This window comes from Sprattus sprattus (genome assembly GCF_963457725.1).
Source record: "Sprattus sprattus genome assembly, chromosome: 3".
Lineage (NCBI taxonomy): Eukaryota > Metazoa > Chordata > Actinopteri > Clupeiformes > Clupeidae > Sprattus > Sprattus sprattus.
This window is the reverse complement of record NC_137922.1, coordinates 9,927,399-9,954,160: the sequence shown is the minus strand read 5'-3', so window position 1 is coordinate 9,954,160 and position 26,762 is coordinate 9,927,399. Positions and strand designations below refer to the sequence as shown.

The 26,762-nt window shown below is 40.6% G+C and overlaps 2 protein-coding genes across 2 annotated transcripts; both read right to left on the bottom strand.

Moving 5' to 3' along the window:
- Positions 1-438: 438 nt before the first annotated feature.
- On the bottom strand, positions 439-13,342 carry LOC308362619 (adhesion G-protein coupled receptor G7-like; the record flags this gene model as incomplete). Its single annotated transcript, XM_080835350.1, is given in 21 exon segments — positions 439-516; positions 717-876; positions 1,407-1,565; positions 1,699-1,780; positions 3,699-4,033; positions 4,503-4,615; positions 5,213-5,326; positions 5,764-5,924; positions 6,027-6,137; positions 6,965-7,101; positions 7,207-7,295; positions 7,794-7,940; positions 8,033-8,044; positions 8,047-8,144; positions 8,275-8,379; positions 8,525-8,707; positions 9,026-9,364; positions 9,494-9,696; positions 10,480-10,710; positions 11,719-11,767; positions 13,306-13,342. Coding segments are annotated over 21 exon segments (2,943 nt in total).
- Positions 13,343-15,574: 2,232 nt separating this feature from the next.
- LOC308362618 (adhesion G-protein coupled receptor G7-like) lies at positions 15,575-25,816 on the bottom strand (the record flags this gene model as incomplete). Its single annotated transcript, XM_080835349.1, is given in 17 exon segments — positions 15,575-15,715; positions 15,719-15,838; positions 16,010-16,169; positions 16,641-16,799; positions 16,937-17,018; positions 17,469-17,803; positions 18,282-18,394; positions 18,631-18,783; positions 19,156-19,328; positions 19,420-19,530; positions 23,128-23,264; positions 23,426-23,514; positions 23,858-24,010; positions 24,118-24,227; positions 24,340-24,444; positions 24,707-24,940; positions 25,780-25,816. Coding segments are annotated over 17 exon segments (2,412 nt in total).
- Between the last annotated feature and the right edge of the window lie 946 nt (positions 25,817-26,762).

Here is a 26,762-nt window from a genome sequence, read left to right as displayed (position 1 = left end):
ATTTCCCATGAGCCTCTGCTCCGACCATTGTAAATTAATTTATGAACAAAAAAACGAATTAAATCGCTGGCCAATTTATATTTGTGGTCATGAAAGTAGCGTCTGAATAAAAATAATTACATCAACATAGGAGGCTAAACAAAAATCAGTAGGCTAGATTAATGAAAGTGAGTTTAACACCCACCGTGAGTGAGATGAAGAGACACAAAAAGTGCTATAAATAGTGGTTGGACCACTTCACCGATTAACTCTTGGAGAAATTGGAGATTTTAACGCTACCAAGATTTGACGGACACGACAACTCAATGGGCCGCTCATACAATTGACACGGCTGCGAAGGCCGGCCTGCAGGCTGATTCACGTGAGTTCATTGGCCGACCGGCCCACTGGGAAAAGTCCCGGTTCTCCCGATGGCCACTCCGCCCCTGTCTCTGTCATTCATGTCTCTCTGGCTGAATGTGTTATCTTCCTGAAGTAGGTGGTCCTCACCGTAAACAAAATGAAGATCTGTAAGCCCTGCATAGGCACAGCGTAAGGACAGACAGACCGACAGATAGACAGATAAAGAGTGTGATAGAGCAAGACAGATTACAGTTACCCACATATTGCCTTTAAAAACTGTCTGAAAATACATCATATAGTTTCAATCAAGTGTCTGTTTGGGGTATGAAGAAATTAGTTAGAGTTTAATTTTGTATACATCTATCTTTACTGACCTGGGTGGTGTTACACACACAGAATAATATGCTGAAGATGTTGTTCAGCATGGGGTCACTGGTAGATATTACCAGGTATCCCAGAACCCAAGTGAGGCCGAGGAGAGCCCCCAGAGAGAAGCTGCTCATGAACAACTTCTTCAGTGAGGTGCTGCTTGTGCTGCAAAGGACATATAAGAAAACCTACTGAAGTAAAGTGCTGCACTGCCAGATTATGCATCACTCTAACTGGAATTAGGCCACACAAGGCATATGGTAACGCACTTAACGCACAGATTCATGTGACGTGTGTGTGTGTGTGTGTGTGTGTGTGTGTGTGTGTGTGTGTGTGTGTGTGTGTCTGTCTCTGTCTGTGTCTGTGTCTGTGTCTGTGTCTGTGTCTGTGTCTATGTTTGCATGTGCATTTAAGTGTCAGCCAGACATGCAATTGTTTGTACTTCTATAAACTCTCTTTCAACGTATTTGTGGTGGGAATATGCATCAGGGATGGAAATCATTAGTTTGGTAAATAAATTAATTCTGTGGTACATCTGTACAAAGTATTTTGTCTTTCCCATGAACAGTTAACCTGGTTTGTAAATGACTTTATTATAGACACATCATAAAAACTGACAAAGTGAGAACTTGTAAGAATGTAGTTATTATTCCATAAACACACCTGATGATTTGTACTAAATGTTAACAAGTTACCTGCTTAACAGGGGATCCTTCTTGCATGTAGAAATTCCAAAGTATATTAACACTGCAGTATTCAAAAGCAGCATAATAGCTACTGGAAGCAAAAAGCCCCAAAAAAGTGGCTTTCCGAAGTCAAACTCCTCATCTTGGTTTAGAGCCGCAAGCCAACAGCTGAAACATTAGTTCTGTACATTATGGCTGACAAGGTCGGTTAACCAAAATTACATCATTGATTAGTTATGATCAGTTTAGATTAAGTCTTTTAACATCTTCATTTATGACTGCATTGGCTGTTACTACTCACAACTCTTCTCGTCGATAGCCCAAAGGATCATCCACTCTGTAAGACACTCCCAGTGTGATTGCAACCACAACAGCAGGGAATCCTGTGAAGGAGAAAATAAGATGACACCTGTGGCATTCTATATCATATTATACAGATAGACCTGGACGTGCTACAAGAAACTCCCAGGTCCAGTGACTAAGGAGTTATTTATTGCACATAAATGGCTTGGCATAGTGTTTTCTGTTTTATGTAGTAGGTCCGTCCGTTGCATTAACAACACAAGTTCTTCTCTGCACATAACCTAACCTTCAAGCACATAACCTTTGTTGTGGGAAATGTCTCCTTGTGGTGACCTACTCTCAAATCAGCATAACTCAGCATCTCTGTTACCTTACCACTGTCATGTACAGTGGGGAAAATAAGTATTTGAACCCCTGCCGACTTCGCAAGTTTGGCCACTTGCAAAGAAATGTGTGATCTAGAATTTTAATGGTAGGTGTATTTTAACAGTGAGAAACAGAATATCAACAAAAAAATCCAGAAAACTGCATTTTATAAGATGTATGACTTTATTTGCATTTGATGCAAAAAATAAGTATTTGAACCCCCAAGCAAACAGCAAGAATTCTGGCTCCCAATGGCCAGTTATGTGCCCAAAAAGCACACAGATTAGTCCTCATTAGGTCTAACAAGGTATACCTGATCTCAACTGGTGACCTGTATAAAAGAAACCGGTCCAAAGAATCGTACTTCACACCTTCAACCTCACCACCATGGGCAAGACCAAAGAGCTGTCCAAGGACGTCAGAGATAAGATTGTAGACCTGGACAAGGCTGGAATGGGCTACAAAACCACCGGCAAGCAGCTTGGTGCGAAGCAGATAACTATTGGTGCGATTATTCATAAATGGAAGCAACACCAAACAACTGTCACCCGCTCTAGGTCTGGGGCTCCATGCAAGATATCCCCTCGTGCGGAATCAGTGATCATTCGAAAGGTGCAGAATAACCCCAGAACTACACAGGGGGAGCTTGTGAATGATCTCAAGGCAGCTGGGACCAGAGTCACCAAGAAAACCATTGGCAACACACCACGCCGTAATTTTTTGAAGTACTGCAGCACTCGCAAGGTCCCCCTGCTCAAGGAAGCGCATGTACAGGGCCATCTGAAGTTTACCATTGCACAGTTGAATGATTCTAGGGAGGATTGGGAGACAGAATATGGTCAGATGAATCCAAAATCAAGCTCTTTGGCATCAACTCGACTTGCCGTGTTTGACAGGGGGGGGGGATGCTGAATATGACCCCAAGAGTACATCATACCCACCATCAAGCATGGAGGTGGAAACATTATGCTTTGGGGCTGTTTCTCTGCCAAGGGTACAGGACGACTCCACCGCATCAAGGGGACTATGGATGGGGCCATGTAACGTGGAATATTGGGCTTGAACCTCATTCCCTCATTCCCTCCCATTGAAAACACAACCTTAAAGATTTGGATAGGATCTGGAAAGAGGAGTGGACCAAAATCCCTCCTGAGATGTTTGTAAACCTGGTGACAAACTACAAGAAACGTCTGACGTCTGTGCTTGCCAATAAGGGTTAATCCACCAAGTACTAAGTCATTTTTGTCAGTCAGTTTTGGGGGTTCAAATACTTATTTTTTGCATCAAATGCAAATAAAGTCATAAATGTTATAAAATGCATTTTTCTGGATTTTTTTGTTGATATTCTGTTTCTCACTGTTAATATACACCTACCATTACAATTATAGATCACACATTTCTTTGCAAGTGGCCAAACTTGTGAAATTGCAAGGGGTTCAAATACTTATTTTCCCCACTGTATGTTCACATTCACAAATACCAACCCAACAATTAAAGCACAAGTTTGTCTGGTACACTCCCTACTAGACTTCTGCTTTCTGTTGCTCCTGTTTCTTTGCTAGATGTGCAATGACACAGTCTGTGTCATTTCCATTTTGTGGATTTATGGAGAGATCTGGCACTATTACTTACGCCAGCCTATAGCTATGGACACCGCCAGGAATCCTCTCGGTGGACCTGAGAAGGTTTTTCTGATGAGTAAGAATATGTGCCCAGCATAGAGTGTGTTCCAGGTGAAGGTTGCTAACAGGAAGTACTGCATCAGGGCAGTGAGTGCAGTGCAGGGCCCTTTGTCAGGCTCCTGGTGGAGGTCAGAGGACGGGATGGTGTTTTCCTCTGACACTCTTATGTCCTGGTTTAAACTGGAATTGGGGTTTTTGATTCCAAACAGGAAGAGGAAGTAAAAGATGGTCATACACACACAGATGCTGACCAGGAGGATTGTGGGAGCACTCTTTCTGTGCTTTCTGTGAACAAACAAAAAAAAATGTTTTCTCCATTTAGACAATGAAACTAGAAAGACAAAGTGCGTCATCAAGTTATCAAATCAGTATATAGAGCAGTAGATTATGTTCTAAGCTGTTGTTATGACTTCTGAACACCAAATTAGCTTATTTTCCAAGTAATCAAAATGTAATCCATCGATGCCATTTAAACTCTTTTCCAGTAGATGGCACTAATATCAACATTTTGAATTGGACGAGGAAGAATACAAATGTTCAGGGGTGTTGCATCATTTGTAAATGTTAATGGGTGTCGTGCACACAAAAGGCTTGGGGCAATGTTTTCTTTTCAATGCTTTGCATTGCATGCAAATTTCCATGATCTCTACTGATAGCGGGGCTTGATCCGCCCCCACATCCAAAAATACACTTGCAACTTGAGGTTGAAATCTAATAACAAAAGTCTTAATAGCAAGCTTCTGTAAGCACCTACCTGGTGATAATTTGGAATATTATAGTTAATATCAGTCCCGCGATAGATAAAGAGCACCCCACAATACTGATCAAACTCAGTGACTCAGCATACTTCGGATCTGCCCTAAAAGACTGAAAAATACAGATATGTGTAAGCTCTCTTGTAACTCAAAGTAGAGCACAAAGCAATAAGACATAACTTAACATATATGTGTGGACACAATATATAATCTTTCACTTGAAATGTGCATATTAAAAGAAAATTTAAACAACTTTTATACACAAACCCAGAGGAAGTTACTAATGTAAGAGTAGCTAGTTTTAGTGTGCATAGGCATAATTAAGTGCGGAGGCGGTTGTGACATTTCCTGAGGGTTAGTGAGTTTCCAGACAAGTCAGACCGAAACTGTCAAGCAGACAGTTCCTGTCAACAACTGTCTTAACGTGACATGGGCGGACTGAGTGGCGAGGATGACTCAGCCCGGCAGCAGAACAAGGACCAATCAGGAGCAAGTGGAAAACCACTTTCGATACGTCACTCTTACAACAGTATAAAGAGGGCCGCCTAACCACTCTCTCGTCAGAACGCGCCTTCTCCGACTTTACTATTGTATCGTTGTACTTGGTATCTCTCAGTAAACTCCTTTGCGTTTACCTTCAATTCGACCGTGTGAGTCTCTGCTTTACTCCCAACCAAGACCGAACTGGACATAGTTTTCTTACACTTACCATCAGCACAGCAAAGTTAGTAGTGTGGTTACAGCGACACTGGAGACTCCCAGTTGAGAGGTTGGCTTTGGAGCAGCCCTTGCTCATGTCATGCAGGACTTTGTCAGACACATTCTATGGTAAAAAAAAACACATGCATTTGACCATCTTAGTCCACAAATGTAAACAAACACAGATGAACTCAATCATGTTTCCCCGACGGTTTAAGCTAGATGGAAAAGATCCAATTCCGCAGGCCACCATTGCGGGACTGGGATCTATCAGAGTTTTTATTATTGTGGTTTACTAGAGTGTTGTGTCTGTAGCTGTAACATAGACTTTTGTGATGGCTCTTACTGAGACTGCACATTTTCTCTACCAAACAATGGCAGATAACATACCGCTATCAGAATGGACAATATATTTTGTCTTCTATCTTTACTCACCCTGTCTTGCAGGCTGTTATTTTTCAGTGACATACTGTACATGTTCAAAATGTGGGTTTCGCTCCTCTTCACGCTTGGCCTCATCCTTACTCTTTAAGAAACCACAAAGAGGTAACTTCTCCTTACCATGGGCATGAACCGTAAGTTCACTTGTTCGGCTTTCACATTTCCTAGACTTCCAGAGATCACCATCCTCCTTGTGCCAAGTGAGGGCTTGAAGACTTTTGACCCAAAGAAGAGGTCGTTCTCATAGAGCACAAAACCAACACTAACGCTTTGACTCCGTTCTGGCGAAGAAACAGAGAAGGAGAGAGAGAAATTTCAGTACAAAAGACAATGAGCAGACTATGCAGATACTATCACCCAACATAAAAATCATCAGTACATACCTGTGGGAAGTCTGATGAAAATCTGGACATCAGACGGAATATTTGTATCTTCAATTTCTAAGATGTTCTGATTCAGTTGGATTCTGTTTCTTGTAAAGTTATCTGATGTGCCTATCATTGAAGGGTGGGGAGAATGGGATCAATACTGAGAACATTTGGCCACATTTGGGGCTGTTACATTCCAGACAATGAAGACAATGCATATATTCCTGAGGTCTAGCTAGCACGCTTTCATTTTACTGTGTTTTTAACTATGTTCCCAACCTCAAAATACACTGATGCATGTATGTTACAGAAGTTTGCTTCAGTGAATAATGTAAAAAATGTCTCTCTCTATTATCCCTTCAATTGACATGTGGGCAAGCGGAAGGAAAGATCTGACTAGGGTTGTGATGTATGTAAGGGATAATGTATAGAACGCAGGTCAAAAAAATAAGCCCCGACAGGGCGAACAGCACCCCGACGCGAAGCGGATGGGTGTTGCTTCACCGTGAAGGGGCTTATTTTCCAGACAATGACCGGCGTTCTATACATTATCCCGCTTATTATACGGCTACTTGCCAACACGAAAAAATAACTTTACACAGTGTGTTTTCTTTACAATTTATTTGTTACCATTAGTATTAAAAAGCGGAGAAAGCAGAGAAATAGTTCGTCAAAGACGTTGAACTTCAAACATTTAACAAACATTCTTTAGAACACAGCTGCTCAACCGTCCGCTGAAACTCCATTGATAAGTTACCGGACTACTTGCAGAGTGTTACGAAAGACGTGAATCAGAGGCAAAAAGGCAACTTTCCTTGACAGCGGTCATTATTGCATAGCAACTGTCTGCTATCGGTTAATAACTGACCGCAGAACGTTGGGAAGCCCCATTCAAGTGAATGGAGCATTCTACAGCATTAAGAAGAGCTGTGTAATAAATAAACATAACTCACCAGAGAGTGCACTGAATTGGATGCCTGCTGTCTGGTCACTTTGCACCTGAGTACACTGAACCACTAGTCTGGGCTGAACCACCAAGGATGCACTTTTACTCTGACATACTGAAAACTTTTCCAAAGTTCCTGTTAGACTGGGAAAAAATGGAGGTTAACACCCACATGCACACACACAGGCACACAATGTATTTATGATATCATCATGTGCAGACGTACACAAACAGGTCTTAGTATCTTACCTTATGATGGCATTGCTTTGCTCAGGGAATTGTTGAGGATCAGCAGTCAGTAGCTGACTAATCGTTGTCACAGCAGCCACAGCTATCCTCTGTAAAGAGATGCAAAGATGTAAAGAACACCTTTGTAAGGATGCTGCCCTTGTCTGTCACACTGAGACTTGCTTCAAACAGGAACACTGTGGAGGATTTTTGTGATAGAGCACTGGTTACATCAAACAAACATAAACCTGACCAAGGCCTGCTGATGTTATTCTGCTGACATTTTAATATTTGTGGCATCTGATTGCCAGTTACGGCACAATTTCACGCAACTGCATATGGTTATGCCGTGCAAAGGATGTAAAGACTGTGTAGGCCAGTATGCTGGGTATGCCAAACAGTTATCCCATCGTTGAACCACCTTTTGTGGTGGTGGTTTAATGATAGGATAACTGTTTGGCATACCCAGCATACTGGCCTACACAGTACAATTAGTGAAAATTACAATGATAGCCAGTTTGGGGGTTTGAGCACCCACACCCCTTTTTTGAAAAAATAGGTGCAACCTAGTGCAAGCTAGCATGTTACATGACCTACATGAGCATTACCTCTGTTATCTTATTGCTGCTGGACAGGATGGTATTTACTATCTTCGCTGCGGAAGTGATGTTTGAGGCCGTCAGCTGCTCTGGTCTTGAAGTAAGGATCTGTGTACTGCTTGCTAGCTGCTCCACTGCCCCAAGTGAAACCGTGATCTGATCGGAGGACATTGAAAGAAATAAGCTACATAAATCTGGAGGAAAACGCGCAGATCGTCAAAATACTAACCGTAACCTCAGTTACTTACATTGGCTCGAATATATTCTCAAGGGTTAATTCACATTCAATTTTTTCAATGGAGTCAAATTTTGGGTTTCCTTTGTTGTATGAGCATCTGGCTGAGGCTCTGGAAATACCGGCTATTTGAAGTGGAGGGAGAGGAAGGGAGGGGAGGGAACATATCAATATGTTAGATTTGCCCAAATGGCAATGGCATGTTTAGTGAATTTACTAAACATGTTACCAATCCTTGTCAAGAAGTTTACATACAATTGGTTGTACTAGGTAGACACATCTGTGAAGAGTAAGCGAACCATCCAACCACAGTTTGTGGGAACTCGAAATCTTCCAGTTTAGTCTTATTACAGAAGTACACTAAAATAATGAAAATATGGACAATAGTTAGGAACAAAGAAATATGTTGAACATTACATGTATTTTAAATCCAAAATCAGCCAGCCAAAGAGGGAAATGTACTGTATCTCCCACATTATGCAAAGTATGAGGAAATTATTTGCACCAATAGAGCAGGTGTCACCACTCCACTCATCTGGACAGATGCAGACTCCATCTTGCACCATGCCACCGTTGAAGCATCTTAGTGGGACTTGAGGGATGGTGGTATCTGTACTGGGAAGTAGAGTGGTATTGGGAGTAGTTGATGGAGGAGTTGTAGTATAAGAGACAGTAGCTTCAGTAGTAACTGCAGTACTTCATGTTGTGGCATTAGTAGAGGGAGCTGTAGTCATAGTAAGCGTGCTTGATTGAGGGGTTGTGGTATTGGTAGAAGGAATAAGAGTGGTCATGGGAGTAGTTGATGGAAGAGTTGTAGTAAAAGAGAAGGAAGCTGCAGTAGTAACTGTACTTGATGTTGTGGCAGGAGTAGAGAGAGCTGTAGTCATATTAAGCGTGCTTGATTGAGGGGTTGTGGTGTTGGTAGAAGGAATACGAGTGGTATTGGGAGTAGTTGATGGAAGAGTTGTAGTATAAGAGACATTAGCTTCAGTAGTAACTGCAGTACTTGATGTTGTGGCAGGAGTAGAGAGCGCTGTAGTCATATTAAGCATACTTGATTGAGGGGTTGTGGTGTTGGTAGAAGGAATAAGGGTGGTATTGGGAGTAGTTGATGGAGGAGTTGTAGTATAAGAGACAGTAGCTTCAGTAGTATCTGCAGTACTTGATGTTGTGGCAGGAGTAGAGAGAGCTGTAGTCATATTAAGCGTACTTGATTGAGGGGTTGTGGTGTTGGTAGAAGAAATAAGAGTGGTATTGGGAGTAGTTGATGGAGCAGTTGTAGTGTAAGAAACAGTAGCTTCAGGAGTAACTGCAGTACTTGATGTTGTGGCAGGAGTAGTGACAGCTGTCGTCTTAGTAAGCGTACTTGATTGAAGGGATGTGGCAAGTGTCGAGGGAAATGGAATGGTATTGGGAGTATTTGATGGAGGAGTTGTAGTATAAGAGACAGTAGCTTCAGTAGTAACTGCAGTACTTGATGTTGTGGCAGGAGTAGAGGGAGCTGTAGTCATAGTAAGCGTGCTTGATTGAGGGGTTGTGGCATTGTTAGAAGGAATAAGAGTGGTATTGGGAGTAGTTGATGGAAGAGTTGTAGTATAAGAGACATTAGCTTCAGTAGTAACTGCAGTACTTGATGTTGTGGCAGGAGTAGAGAGAGCTGTAGTCATAGTAAGAATCCTTGATGGAGTGGTAGAGGGAAATGGAGTGGTATAGGGAGTATTTGATAGTGGAGTTGTAGTATAAGAGACAGTAGCTTCAGTAGTAACTGCAGTACTTGATGTTGTGGCAGGAGTAGAGAGAGCTTTAGTCATAGTAAGCGTACTTGATTGAGGGAGTGTGATGTTGGTAGAGGTGGGTAGAGTGGTATTGGGAGTAGTTGATGGAGGAGTTGTAGTATATGAGACATTAGCTTCAGTAGTAACTGCAGTTCTTGATGTTTTGGCAGGAGTAGAGAGAGCTGTAGTCTTAGTAAGCGTACTTGATTGAGGGGATGTGGCAAGTGTAGAGGGAAATGGAGTTGTACTGGGAGTATTTGATGGAGGAGTTGTAGTATAAGAGACAGTAGCTTCAGTAGTAACTGCAGTACTTGTTGTTATGGCAGGAATAGAGAGAGCTGTAGTCATAGTATGCATACTTGTTTGAGGGGTTGTGGGAAGGGTAGAGGGGAGTAGAGAGGTATTAGGAGTAGTTGATGGAGCAGTTGTAGTATAAGAGACAGCTTCAGTAGTATCTGCACTTCTTGATGTTGTGGCAGGAATAGAGAGAGCTGTAGTCATAGTAAACATACTTGATTGAGGGGTTGTGGTGTTGGTAGAGGGAAATAGAATGGTATTGGGAGTAGTTGATGGAGCAGTTGTAGTATTAGAGACAGTAGCTTCAGTATTAACTGCTGTATGACCTTGTTGCTGTATTAACCTTGATGTTGTGGCAGGAATAGAGAGAGCTGTTGTCATAGCAAACAGTCTTGATGGAGGGGTTGTGGCAATAGTGAATATAGATATGGGAGAAACAGGAGTGCTGGATGGAGAAGTTGGGTTAGGATTTGAGTTGTTGATGGTTGTTGCAGATGGTTGAGTCCCAGTAGACTTTGAACTGTCAGATACAGCAGATATCACACTGCCAAGTGCAGTATCAGCTGGGGTTAAGCTAACAGTGCTAGAATAATTCAAGGGAAAAAGGAGAATTGTTGTACTTGATGTTATGGCAGGAATAGAGAGGGCTGTAGTCATAGTATGCATACTTGTTTGAGGGGTTGTGGGAAGGGTAGAGGGGAGTAGAGAGGTATTGGGAGTAGTTGATGGAGCAGTTGTAGTATAAGAGACAGCTTCAGTAGTATCTGCAGTTCTTGATGTTGTGGCAGGAGTAGATAGAGCTGTAGTCATAGTAAACATACTTGATTGAGGCGTTGTGGTGTTGGTAGAGGGAAATAGAATGGTATTGGGAGTAGTTGATGGAGCAGTTGTAGTATTAGAGACAGTAGCTTCTGTATGACCTTGCTGCTGTATTAACCTTGATAATGTGGCAGGAATCAAGAGATCTGTATTCATAGCAAACAGTCTTGATGGAGGGGTTGTGGCAATAGTGAATATAGATATGGGAGAAACAGGAGTGCTGGATGGAGAAGTTGGGTTAGGATTTGAGTTGTTGATGGTTGTTGCAGATGGTTGAGTCCCAGTAGACTTTGAACTGTTTGATACAGCAGATATCACACTGCTGAGTGCAGTATCAGCTGGGGTTAAGCTAACATTGCTAGAATAATTCAAGGGAAAAAGGAGAATTGTTGTACTTGATGTTATGGCAGGAATAGAGAGGGCTGTAGTCATAGTATGCATACTTGTTTGAGGGGTTGTGGGAAGGGTAGAGGGGAGTAGAGAGGTATTGGGAGCAGTTGTAGTATTAGAGACAGTAGCTTCAGTATTAACTGCTGTACTTGATGTTGTGGCAGGAATAGAAAGATCTGTAGTCATAGCAAACAGTCTCGATGGAGGGGTTGTAGCAATAGTGAATATAGATATGGGAGAAACAGAAGTGCTGGATGGAGAAGTTGGGTTAGGATTTGAGTTGTTGATGGTTGTTGCAGATGTCCCAGTAGACTTTGAACTGTCAGATACAGCAGATGTCTCTCTGGCGAGTGCGGTATCAGCTGGGGTTAAGCTATCAGTGCTAGAATAATTCAAGGGAAAAAGGAGAATTGTTGTGCTGTTGTCTGGATTCGTGGTTGGGATAGTTTGGGCTGTATTGAATAGTGCTGTAAAAGAGATACAGGCACATAAGAAGACAGATAAATAGGAAAACTCCACATAACTTTTTAAGCTTATTCATGTTATGGAAATAACAAATAGTATGAGCCTGTCTTGTCGTTGAGAAAAGTCAATGACAGCTACAGTAAAACTTTCAGTTTGACCTTCAGTTTGAACTTTACTCTTTGCATGACATCAGTGGCGGTTTCAGGCACTTTTTCTAGTCACATGGGGGGCGGCACGACCAAAAAAAAATTATAATAATAATCTGGGCTGCGAAGCGGTTTTCTATTATCTATCATATCACTGTGTGGGGAATTGGCAAATTGGCGCCCCCTGCAGCTGCAGGCGCTCCTGCTTGCGCCCCTGCTTGCTAAGAAGGTCCCATTACAAGAATCCCATTACACCCCTTAGCCCTTCGCCTTTCCCCTTCCCCTCCGTTTTGCGCGTTCACGTGGAGGGGTAGGGCTATCCCAATTCACGTTAAGACCGAAAGGTAGGGGTGAGGGAAGGGCTTTCCACCCCTCCAAACGGAGATTTTCCGAGGGCACACTTCAAACGGAGGGGTGAGACCGATTTCCCCCAATGCATTGCGAACCCGTGATCATTCACATCCCAATCCTTTAAACATCGCGCGAGTCCCTTTAAAAATGTCGGAAACAGCAGGAAAAGCATCACACAAATGTAAATATTTTCTTTGTAATTCATGGTTTTAAAACTTGTTTGATGAAATGTTGCATTGTGTAAACAACAGCTGCAGGCGCCATGTTTGTTTATGTCTGATGAGTGACAGCTGTCGCTCTCCGGTTACGTAACAGCTGACGCAGCGTACTGATGACGTACGTAATTGTTGAAGGGATATCCCAATTCGAAGGGCTAGCGTTTCAAGCCCTTCGCCTACATCTACGTTATTGCTTCGTTTGAAAAGGCGAGGGCCAAGGGGTAGGGGTAAGGGTAGGGGTGGAGATTAGAAATGGGATTGGGCCTATGTGTGAAAACGGGGAAGGGAGTGCGGGGGAAAAGTTCAGCTCTGGGTCTCCCAACTGGAACGGACAAGTGGGAGGGACGGGGGGATCCACTGTAGGCTATAGTCACACCTCGACTTTCTTGCAAAAAACGCACATTCATAATATTATAATGACAGGCCTATAATTCCTGCACCTTTCTTGTATTTCTGAATTGTGTGAAATGGCTTATACAAATAGGTAATACTGAACGATTATGTGTCACCAAGGGGCAAGGTGAATTGGTTTAGTCTTAACTTCTGTATGAGTGACAGTGTTGGGGGATGGAGAATTTGTTGATTGTCGAGTGCAAAATAAGCACAGAGATGGATAGGAAAAGGCCAACATGATATTCACTTATGATAAGGTTCAAATACTTGGTTACATCGAAGCATGGTTACAGCATGCATTTCTGCCATTCTAAATGATGTCTACATGTATGCTATGTATGCAGTATATTTACATTACTAAAGCTATGGTTTACAAGTAGTATTATATGACAGCTTTTTCTGCTTTCAGGAAACTGTTTTGAAGTACCTTACCTGCCAACAGCACAAGTATCAAGGTACAACTATCCATTTTCCAGCTTCTTCCGTGGTGTCTCTAGCTAAACCATAAGTACCTTTTTAAATAACAACTTCCTGCAAAACTCACCTCAGCCTGCTCAGAGTTGAAATACAGTGCAGTCAATAAAGTGTCAACAATACTTAAATACTTCGAGATGTTTTGCATGTAGGGGAGAACGGGGTTGGTTGCCAGCCACACTTTTTACTCTATTGCGAATAGCTCATCATCAAAACATCTTTCAATAATCATTCCTACATAAAATTCAAGGTTAAGGTGTTGGCTTGAAATGTGTATCCCTCTCATTTTCCAACGTATTGTAACAAATAGGTAATTAACTAACAAAGACACTCTGACACATTGAGACAACCAACCCCATCACAGGGATGGTTCTCACACACTATGGGGTTGTTTGTCACAATGTTATTTTAATGGAAAAAAAATCTTAAAAAGAAGGCAAGAAGGCAGAACTAAATTTGAACAGGAAACACGTCTTTAGGCCAGCCTATATAACAACATGTAGATTTGACATGAAAAACACAAAAAGTCCTCTCAACTCAAGTTTAGCTGTCTTATTCAAGAGAAGACTATGTAGGTGAGCTCTGATCCCAATTCTGGAAATTCCCATACCATTCTGCTTTCTGGTGGCGAGATATAATGACTGTGACAACCAACCTGTGTGACAACCAATCCCGTTCTCCCCTATTGTCTTTTGTCAGTAGAACTGTAGACACTGAATAGTATTTCTGATATTTGTAGCTCAGACACTGAACCCCCTTAGTGCCCCCTTAGTGCAAGCACAATGGCAACAGGGGCAAGAAAAAAATATCCCCGTTAGTCGGGAAGGAACCTTAGGCAGAACAACGGCACATAAGGGGGGACCCATCTGCTTGAGGTCGGCCGGGTGGAGATAGGAGGGAGGGGGGGGGGGGGGGGGGGGGGGGGGGGTGATAGAAGGGGAAGGGAAACAACAGGTGTTGTAGACAGCCTGCATTTGGTAGATGTACATAATATATTTACAGACATCAGGTGGTAAATACATGATACAAAAAAGACCAGTTTAGTGGTGCTTACACTGTGCTCAGAGTTACTTTTACAGGAGTAAGGGGAGTAGGAACAGAGAAACATGTTGGTGGTGGCGATAATAATAACAAAACCCCAGTGTGCCACTTAACTCTTGGGAACCTTTAATACAGCAACATTTAACTTAACTTAAACATAGCATCTATAAAGCTCTATAAACACATTTACAAACAATAAGAAGCATTTGGCCTAAGGCATATCTGTTATCAGTGCCATTATAAAGAAGTAAAACTAGGCTTTATTATGCATTCTGATACTTAAAGCTTTCTGTTCTGTTCTGTTCATTCCTAATGTTCATAGTGATGGATATGGACACAAAATTACAAAACTCAAAAGCATTACGCATTTATTTTAAGACATACATGTCACAAACATATGAACATATATTAAACCCCTACCCCTCCCTGTGTACATGAGTACAAGTGATTCTGGGTTGGAACTTTAGTGCTAGAGAGTTAGTTTGTTGAGTGCGGTACTGGCAGAGGGCTGTATTGCTGTACATTGCTGTATCTGCCACTAGACGGTAGCAGTGTGAATAGAAGATTATCAGTGTCCAAATGACCCTGCACTTCCCAGGGGGGCCCACTGTAACTAACAGTTATCTGCCTGAAACGTCCGGGCGGCATTAAAATAAAAAAAAATTAAATGAATTACAAGTCCAGGTGTGCACACTGTTACTTGCTAATTGGTTGCCAAACATGGTCAGAATTTGCTTTGTTTTTATTTTTTTGACTTCCTCTCTCTGTTATTAATAATTTAGCGTCTAAAGATTGGTGCCACAGATGATTCATGATAACCACCAGAGAGTAGCAGGTGAGCAGAAACAGCGACCCAGTGTGGCTGAAAATTCCATCCAATGAGATGGCACTTCATCACATCAGTTTTAGAAACTAATTCATTCTAGATCAGAATAAACCCCACCCAAAAAAAAACAACAACTCAGATTTCAAATGGAACAAGGGATGCCCTGGCCAGAACAAAGGGCTATCCCAGGCCTCAGCGTAATTCCAACCGTGGGGATGAGTCATTTGCTATTATTTGCGCCAGACGTGTGGTGTCTCTGCCATTCATGTCTGACTGGCTGGGAGTTGGAAGGCTGATAATTTTAGAGGCGGTATGCATCATGAGGAGTTTAATGATGAGTAAGATGCCATCTGCTCAGCCTTAGTCTGGTGGTGGCACACAAAGTATTTTAATCTCTTCACAGCTCTGCAAGAGTAAATTTATGAAATGGTCTGTGAGAAGGGTCCTGGCAGACAGTTCTGCGTCTGCACTTTTTGACAACTCATTGCCTTTCTTGAGGTCCTACATGACGTTCTTCTGACTTTGAAGACCAATCTCAGGAGCAGGTATTGAATGTGTGATGGACAGGAACATCTTCCTGAAGTAGGCTGTCCTCACCGTAAACAAAATGAAGATCTGTAAACCCTGCATAGCCACAGGGTATGGACAGACAGACCGACAGATAGACAGATAAAGAGTGTGATAGAGCAAGACAGATTACAGTTACCCACATATTGGCTTTAAAAACTGTCTGAAAATACATCAAAGTTTTGATGTGGTTAGAGTTTATTTGTGTATACATCTATCTTTACTGACCTGGGTGGTGTTACACACACAGAATAATATGCTGAAGATGTTGTTCAGCATGGGGTCACTGGTAGAGATTACCAGGTAGCCCAGAACCCAAGTAAGGCCGAGGAGAGCCCCCAGAGAGAAGCTGCTCATGAACAACTTCTTCAGTGAGGTGCTGCTTGTGCTGCAAATAACATATAAGAAAACCTACTGAAGTAAAGTGCTGCACTGCTAGATTATGCATCACTCTAACTGGAATTAGGCCACACAAGGCATATGGTAACGTACATCTCATTGTGTCAGGATCCATGTGACGTGTTTGTGTGTGCGTTTTGCATGTGCATTTAAGTGTCAGCCAGACATGCAATTGTTTGTACTTCTATACACTCACTTTCAACGTATATGTGTTGTGAAAACACTGTGGTTGTGATGGGAGTATGCATGAGGGATGGAAATCATTAGTCTTGGTAATTGAATTAACTCTGTGGTACATCTGTACAAAGTTGTTTTGTCTTTCCCATGAACAGTTAACCTGGTTTGTAAATTAGTTTATTATAGATACTAGATCATAAAAACTGACGAGTGAGAACTTGTAACTTGTAGTTATTATTTCATAAACAAACCTGACGATTTGTATTAAAGGTAAACAAGTTACCTGCTTAACAGGGGATCCTTCTTGCATGTAGAAATTCCAAAATATATTAACACTGCAGTATTAAAAAGCAGCATAATAGCTACTGGAAGCAAAAAGCCCCAAAAAAGTGGCTTTCCGAAGTCAAACTCCTCATCTTGGTTCAGAGCCGCAAGCCAACAGCTGAAACATTAGTAACATCTATCCATTATGGCTGACAAGCTCAGTTCACCAAAATAACATAATTGATTAACTTCAATCAGTTTCGATTATTTCTTTTCACATCTTCATTTATGACTGCATTGGCTGTTACTACTCACAACTCTTCTCGTCGATAGCCCAAAGGATCATCCACTCTGTAAGACACTCCCAGTGTGATTGCAACCGCAACAGCAGGGAATCCTGTGAAGGAGAGAAGAAGATGACACCTGTGGCATTCTATCTCATAAAATACAGATAGACCTGGACGAGCTACAAGAAACTCCCAGGTCCAGTGAATCAGAATTTTTACAATGCACATAAATGGCTAGGCATAGTGTTCTCTGTTTTATGTAGTAGGTCCGTTGCTTTAATAACATACATTCTTCTTTGAACTCCTCCCTCCATATACCAAAGAACATAACCTTTGTTGTGGGAAATGTCCACTTGTGGTGCCCTCAACTCAGCATCTCTGTACCACGGTCATGTATGTTCACATTCACAGATACCAACCAACCAATTAAAGCACAAGTGTGTCTGGTACACTCCCTACTAGACTACGGCTCTCTGTTTTTCCTGTTTCTTTGTTAGATGTGCAATTATTACACATTTTCATTTTATGGCTTTATGGAGAGATCTGGCGCCGTTACTAACCCCAGCCTATAGCTATGGACACCGCCAGGAATCCTCTCGGTGGACCTGAGAAGGTTTTTCTGATGAGTAAGAATATGTGCCCAGCATAGAGTGTGTTCCAGGTGAATGTGGCTAACAGGAAGTACTGCATCAGGGCAGTGAACGCAGTGCAGGGCCCTTTGTCAGGATCCTGGTAGAGGTCAGAGGACGGAATGGTGTTTTCCTCTGACGCTCTGATGTCCCGGTTTAAACTGGCGTTGGGGTTTTTAAATCCAAACAGGAAGAGGAAGTAAAAGATGGTCATACACACACAGATGCTGACCAGGAGGATTGTGGGAGCACTCTTTCTGGACTTTCTGTGAAGAACAAAGCATTTTTTTTCTCCATTTAGACAATGAAACTAGAAAGACGAAGTGTGTCCTCAAGTTATCAAATCAGTATATATAGCAGTAGATTCTGTTTGTAAGCTGTTGTTTTGACTTCTGAACACCAAATGAGTTTCTTTTCCAAGGGTAAGGGTTAGGGTTAGGGTTTCAACTCTTTTCCAGTAGATGGAAAATATAATAATATCAACATATTGAATTGGACGAGGGAGAATTCAAATGTTCAGGAGGGTGGCATTATTTGTGATTGTTAATGGGTGTCGTGCACACAAAAGGCTTGGGGCAATGTTTTCTGTTCAATAAAGTGTGACTGCTTTGCATTGCAGGCAAATTTCCATGATCTCTACTGATAGCGGGGCTTCATCCACACCCACATGCAAAAATACACTTGCAACTTTAGGTTGAAATCGAATTACAAAAGTCTAAATAGCAAGCTTCTGTAAGCACCTACCTGGTGATAATTTGGAATATTAAAGTTAATATCAGTCCCACGATAGACAAAGAGCACCCCACAATGTTGATCAAACTCAGTGACTCAGCATACTTCGGATCTGCCTTAAAAGACTGAAAAATACAGATATGTGTAAGCTCTTTTGTAACTCAAAGTAGCACACAGATCAATAAGACATATCTTAACATACTATATGTGTGCACACAATATATAATCTTTAACTTGAAATTTGCAAATTAAATGAAAAATGAAACAACTTTTATACACAAACCCAGAGGAAGTTCTGGATGAATTTTCAAAGGTTTAGACTGAAGTAAGTGATCAAACTGATCTTAATTGTAGTACTTACCATCAGCACAGCGAAGTTAGTAGTGTGGTTACAGCGACACTGGAGACTCCCAGTTGAGAGGTTGGCTTTGGAGCAGCCCTTGGTGCTCCAGTCATTCAGGCTGTAGTCCCAGAACACACAGGCAAAGTCATGCAGGACTTTGTCAGACACATTCTATGGCAAAAAAAAAAAACATGCATTTGACCATCTTAGTCCAGAAATGTAAACAAACAACAGATGCACTCACTCATGTTTCCCCGAAGGTTTAAGCTAGATGGAAAACATCCAATTCCGCTAGAGTATTGTGTCTGTAGCTGTAACAGAGACTTTTGAGATGGCTCTTACTGAGAAGCTGCACATTTTCTCTACCAAACAATGGCAGATCACATACCGCTATCAGAATGGACAATATTTTTTGTCTTCTATCTTGCAGGCTGTGATTAAGCAGTGACATAAGTACACATTCAAAATGTGAGTATCGCTCCTCATCACGCTTGGCCTCCTCCTTAGTCTTTAAAAAACCACAAAGAGGTAACTTCTCCTTACCATGAGCGTGAACCGTAAGTTCACTTGTTCGGCTGTGACATTTCCTAGACTTCCAGAGATCACCATCCTCCTTGTGCCAAGTGAGGGCTTGAAGACTTTTGACCTGAAGAAGAGGTCGTTCTCATAGAGCACAAAACCAACACTAACGCTTTGACTCCGCTCTGGCAAAGAAACTGAGAAGGAGGGAGAGAAAATTGCAGTACAGAAGACACTGACCAGACTTTGCAGATACTATCACCCAACATGAAAATCATCAGTACATACCTGGGGGAAGTCTGATGAAAATATGGACATCAGATGGAACATTAGTATCTTCAATTTCTGAGACATTCTTTTTCAGCTGGATTCTGTTTGTTGTAAAGTTATTTGATGTGCCTATTATTGAAGGGTGGGGAGAATGGGATCAATACTGAGAAAGGCCACACCATTTAAGGAGCAAACTCTAAAGACCCAGAGCCAAAACCAACCAAGTCATCATATTCATGGACATACAGCCGCGGAAAAAATTAAGAGACCACTTCAAAATTATCAGTTTCTCTGGTTTTACTATTTATTGGTATGTGTTAAAGTAAAATGTACATTTTTGTTTTATTCTATAACCTACTGGCAACATTCCTACCAAATTTCAAATAAAAATATTGTCATTTAGATCATTTATTTGCAGAAACATGACAATTGGTCAAAATAGCAAAAAAGATGCAGTGTCTTCAGATCTCGAATAATGCAAAGAAAACAAGCTCATATTCATTTTTAAACTACACAATACTAATGCTTTAACTTAGGAAGAGTTCAGAAATCAATATTTGGTGGAATAACCTTGATTTAAAATCACAACTTTCATGTGTCTTGGCATGCTCTCCACCAGTCTTTCACATTGCCGTTGGGTGACTTTATGCTACTCATGGCGCAAGAATTCAAGCAGCTCGGCTTCTTTTCATGGCTTGTGACCATCCATCTTCCTCTTGATCACATTTCAGAGTTTTTTTTATGGGATTCAGGTCTCGAAATTGGGCTGGCCATGACAGGGTCCTGATCTGGTGATACTCCATCCACACCTTTACTGGCCTGGCTGTGTGGCATGGAGCATTGCCCTGCTGGAAAAAACACTTCTCAGAGTTGGGGAACATTGTCAGAGCAAAAGGAAGCAAGTTTTTCTTCCGGGACAACGTTGTACTTTGCCTGGCTGAGGTTTGTAAAAGACCATAAGGATTGAACCAAAGCCGACTGGAGGGTCTCCTAGTTCGTCTTCTCTGATGAGTCCAATTTCACAGTAGGTGCAAGACTCTGTGGCTTGTAGGCCTCTCCAGGTCTCCGTCTAACCATCAGACGACCATGTGTTGGGCAAAGCTGAAAATTGGACTCATCAGAGAAGACGAACTAGGAGACCCTCCAGTCCGCTTTGGTTCAATCCTTATGGTCTTTTACAAACCTCAGCCAGGCAAAGTACAACGTTGTCCCGGAAGAAAAACTTGCTTCCTTTTGCTCTGACAATGTTCCCCAACTCTGAGAAGTGTTTTTTCCAGCAGGGCAATGCTCCATGCCACACAGCCAGGCCAGTAAAGGTGTGGATGGAGTATCACCAGATCAGGACCCTGTCATGGCCAGCCCAATTTCGAGACCTGAATCCCATAAAAAAAACTCTGAAATGTGATCAAGAGGAAGATGGATGGTCACAAGCCATGAAAAGAAGCCGAGCTGCTTGAATTCTTGCGCCATGAGTAGCATAAAGTCACCCAACGGCAATGTGAAAGACTGGTGGAGAGCATGCCAAGACACATGAAAGTTGTGATTTTAAATCAAGGTTATTCCACCAAATATTGATTTCTGAACTCTTCCTAAGTTAAAGCATTAGTATTGTGTAGTTTAAAAATGAATATGAGCTTGTTTTCTTTGCATTATTCGAGATCTGAAGACACTGCATCTTTTTTGCTATTTTGACCAATTGTCATTTTTCTGCAAATAAATGATCTAAATGACAATATTTTTATTTGAAATTTGGTAGGAATGTTGCCAGTAGGTTATAGAATAAATCTAAAATGTACATTTTACTTTAACACATACCAATAAATAGTAAAACCAGAGAAACTGATAATTTTGAAGTGGTCTCTTAATTTTTTCCGCGGCTGTATGTTCTGTTATGTTTTATATGGGCCATTCTACCGAATTTGTGTAAAGTGCGGTCCCTCAACAATAAAAACTATTTACAAAACAATTAAGTATTTAGGCATAGATATTTACTAAGAAAATGTTATGGTCTATATAACCCCAATGCATTAAATGAGATAGTGATAAGCTAAATATACAAAATCATCATTTATAGGCTACTTTCTATTGGGAAGTAGCTGTCCCCAACCCTGACATCTAAATTTCAATTCCTGTAAATAACACTTTTAATTTTTTTAGATTTTTTTCAATGATCTAATTTCAAAGATCTTTATGATTGGGTTTAAACAGAACTTGAAATATTCAGATTTATTGTGGGTTTAATTTTTAAATAAATAAACTATACTCAAAAAATCATGTCCCCAGTTTTCATGTCACCGAAACACAAGCGTTTTAGTCCATTGGCTGAGCCTGTTTTTTAGACACGACCCTGCATTTTTGACCATACAGTGACACTGCATCCCTGTCCCTCATGGTTGAATGGTAAGTAGCTATATCCCATAGTTTTGATATAAATGTGTCTTAAAGTCTTAAAATCGACGTGTAACCTTAAGAATTGTCACTACCGAACACATATTCTCTTCAATTTAGTCAACTTTTTGGGGTTTTATGCAAAGTATAATGTTTTTATGTGTGTACACCTCTTCAAAGACGTGAATACTAGCCATGTGTTTGCTACCATTCTTTAGTTATGCTCAAAGTTAGCTAGAATTGTCACTACCGAAACATATCGGTAGTGACAAAATTAAATGGTAAGTAGTTCAATCCCATATTTTTTAAATAAATGTGTTCTGTGGACTAAAGGGTGGCCCAGAGCACCTTTTGGAAGATTTTGGGAGAGAAATGAAAATCCATCCAACAGTGCAGTCACTACCAAAACAGTGCAGCACTTCCGAAACACTGGATGTTTTGTATGTTTTGTAAAAAGAGTATATTGAGTAATCAACTAAAATATTATGATACTGATTGGATTAATGTATGTTCAAATTCATCAGTCAACAACTCTGGAATCAATATGATCAGTATTTTGCATTTTACAAAGAAATATTGCACTTAGATTTTGATGAATTGTATAAATTGAACTTGAAAATTTGGTAAAAATTTCATTTTTATGGATTTCATTGTGAAAACCTTCAAGAAATTTTGTAAAAATACTCTTCAGAGAAGGGAAGGAAACAAAATCTGAACAGGTCAATAATAATACTTTCTTTACTATAGTAAATGCGATGTTTCGGTATTGACATTTTTTGGAAGAGGAATAACATTCCAAAACATTCTGAAAATACAATATAAAAATTGAGTGTTCTTTAACTAGATATGTGTACTTTAGATATGGCACAATATACATACATGTGTGGTTCAGCCCACGGACAAAGTTTTGGGAACAAAACATAAAAAAATTCAAAATATATCCGACCTGACTTTGCACCAATTCGGTAGAATGGCCCATATGCATTGACAATATCAGCTAAAAAAAAGTATTTGTAAAGTCACAGCATAAAGCAGCAATTGAGACAGATTTGAGATAGTGTAAAATGAATCCCTACATCTCTTATACAGATTTGGGGCTGGTACATTCCAGGCCTTACAATGTAGGCAATGCATATATTCCTGAAGCCTAGCACGGTTTCATTTCACTGTGTTTTTGACTTCCCAACCTCAAAATACACTCATGCATGTATGTTACAGCAGTTTGCCTCAGTAAATAATATAAAAAATGTCTCTCTGTATTATCCCTTCAATGGACATGTCGGCATGCTTAAAGAAAGGTCTGACTATGGCTGTAATGTATATATATATATAACTCACCAGAGAGTGCACTGAATTGGATGCCTGCTGTCTGGTCACTTTGCACCTGAGTAGACTGAACCACCAGTCTGGGCTGAACCACCAAGGATGCATTATGACTCTGACTTACTGAAAACCTTTCCAAGGTTCCTGTTAGTCTGGGGAAATGGAGGTTAACACCCACATGCACACACACAGACACACAATGTATATATTATATCATCATGTGCAGACACACACACACACACACACACACACACACACACACACACACACACACACACACACACACACACACACACAGGTCTTAGTATCTTACCTTACGATGGCATTGCTTTGCTCAGGGAACTGTTGAGGATCAGCAGCCAGCAGTTGACTAATTGTTGTCACAGCAGCCACAGCTATCCCCTGTAAAGAGATGCAAACATGTAAAGTGCACCTTTGTAAGGATGCTGTCCTTTTCTGTTTCACTGAAACTTGCTTCAAACAGGAACACTTCTGCTGACATTTTAATATTTGTCGCATCTGATTGCCAGTTGCGGTGCAAAGGATGTTAAGACTGTGTAGGTAAGGCCAGTCTGCTGGGTATGCCCAACAGTAATCCCATCATTGAACCACCACAAAGGGTACAATTAGTAACAACTATACAACGAAAGCCAATTTAGGGGTTTAAGCACCCACACCCCTTCTTTGAAAAAATTGGTGCCACCTAGTGCAAGCTAGCATGGTACATGACCTACATGAGCATTACCTCTGTAATAATTATGCTGTTGGACAGGATGGTATTTACTATCTTTGCTGCGGAAGTGATGTTTGAGGCCGTCAGCTGCTCTGGTCTTGAAGTAAGGATTTGTGTACTGCTTGCTAGCTGCTGTGCTTCCACTGCCCCAAGTGAAACCGTAACCTGATTGGAGGACGTGATAAGAAAATAACTACATAGATTTAGAGGAAAACACACAAACAGAAAGGTTGCAGATCTTCAAACTGATAACCATAACCTCAGTTACTCACATTGGCTCGAATATTCTCAAGGGTTATTTCACATTCAATTTTTTCAATGGAATCAAATTTTGGGTTTCCATTGTTGTACGAGCATCTGGCTGAGGCTCTGGAAATACCAGCTATATGGAATGGAGGGAGAATAGGGGAGGGGATACATCAATGTGTTTGATTTGCTGAAATGGCATGAAATAACTGAACATGTTACCAATCCTTGTCAAGAGATTTACATACAGTTGGTTGTACCAGGTAGACACTTCTGTGAAGAGTAAGCAAACCAGCCAACTACAGTTCGTGGGAATTCGAAATCTTCCCGTTGAGTCTTATCACAGAAGTTAGCTAAAATAAAGAAAATACAGACAATAGTTTAGGAATTAAGCAATAACCTGTACATACTATGCAGATTCAGTACATTATTGAGATTAATCAAACTGTAAAAAAACTTGTGCATGACCAGTGACATCGAACATGTCGATAATAATCTCAAACCCAAACTGAACATTACATGTTGGACATATTTGTAAATCCAAAATCAGCTTGTCAAAGAGGGAAATGTACTGTATCTCCCACATTATGCAAAGTATGAGGAAATGATTCGCACCAATAGAGCAGGTGTCACCACTCCACTCATCTGGACAGATGCAGACTCCATCTTGCACCATGCCACCATTGAAGCATTTTAGTGGGACTTGAGGGGTTGTGGTATTTAAAGAGGGAGGTAGAGTGGTATTGGGAGTAGTTGATCGTCGTCGTTGGTTATTTTCATGAAAAAGGAGAAGTGTTGTGCTGCAGTCTGGATTCGTGGTTGGGACAGTTTGGGCTGTATTATAAAGTGCTATTAAAGAGGTACAGGCACATTAGAAGACAGATAAATAAGAAAACTCCACATTACATTTAAGCTAATTCATGTTATGGAAAAAACTAATAGTATGAGCCTGTCTTGTCATTGAGAAAAGTCAATGACAGCTACAGTATAACTTTCAGTTTTTTTAACTTTACTCTTTGCATGACATTCAAATCAGGGAGCTTATTATATTATATATATATTATATGTGGCCAAAATGTCAAAGGGCCCATGAGGTAAAGAACAAGAAGCTAAACAGCTTGACAGCTATTTTCATAAAACACAATGGTGGCCAAATGGAATGATTCATGAGGGTTAAAATGTATTTAATACAATTTAGTACAGTTTTTGTATATCATAATGTACAGTGGTGGATAAATAAAGGACACAGCTATTGATAAATCTTTTTGTACATTATCAAAAACACCACGTATGTCAAACAAAGACTAAATGCTAATAGTTATCCATTTTGCAAATGCCCTGACTGAGATGATTAAGCTGATTTCCTTAAACAAATTAAAAACCTGACATCATACTTTCAGCAGCCTTTAACACCAAATTAAAGCAAATTAAGAAAACTAAATAAGCAGAATTACTACAATGATGAATGACACGATTAACACGGAACGTAATCTATAACATAATATTCACTTATGTTAAGGTTCAAATACTTGGTTACACAGAAGCATAGTTACAACATGCATTTTGGCAATTCTAAATGATGTCTTCATGTATGCAGTATATTAACATTACTCCAACCATAAGGTTTAAAAAGTAATATGATATGACCGCTTTTTCTACTTTCAGGAATCTATTTTAAAGTACCTTACCTGCCAACAGCACGAGTATCAAGGAACAACTCTCCATTGTCCAGCTTCTTCCGTACTGCATCTAGCTAAACCAAACCTTTTTAAATAACAACTTCCTGCAAAACTCACCTCAGCCTACTCAGAGTTGAAATACAGTGCAGTCAATAAAGTGACAACAACACTTAAATACCTCAAGATGTTTTCAACATCTTCAAAAGGGGTCAAAGGATACAGATGACCCTGGCCCAAGCCCCATATCTGTTTGGCCATTTACTGATGGCCACTTGACTGTAGATTACATGTAAAATAGCCAAAGTACAGCCAAATCTAACGTTTGTGTCTAACTGTAAAAAAAGGACATTGTAGTTTGTTAAAATAGCAAGTATTAAATAGGTTATAAAATACATTGTGAATTTAAGAATTGTAAGGATCTCTGTAAACCTTTCTGTGGAATTTGACTTTTACAGTAATTTTACACCAAAGTCCACAAAACTATAGTTTGTCTTTGTAACTGCACAATGTTTGTGTCAGTCCAGGAAGGCTATAAAAGATTAAAGAATTCACATTAATTGTTAACCATTGTTCTATCAATCACCACTTAGCTGGGTTCGAGAACATTAGAACATTGGCTTTGTGTTGTCAAAATCCCCATTGTGACCTTGAGCAGCAAGCCAACAGCTGAAACAGTGAAATAAAACACGTTATGACTACTTTTATCAAATTATAAATGATTTATTAGAACAGTGATGTGTGACCATGAACACAAACAAATGCATGACAGTAGCTTGCTATTTAGCAGTACACTCGAAAACATTTTTAGGTTACACCTGACGTTATCTGTCATGATAATACTCACAAATAAGAACTAACACATTGGGTGAGTAATTACTTTCAATAATAGGAACTACGACTGAAAAACTACAACACACACATAAAATGTACTTTAACAACTATTGCTTTGGGCATTAAATATTGAGGAGTAAAACTATTCAAATGCTTTATTT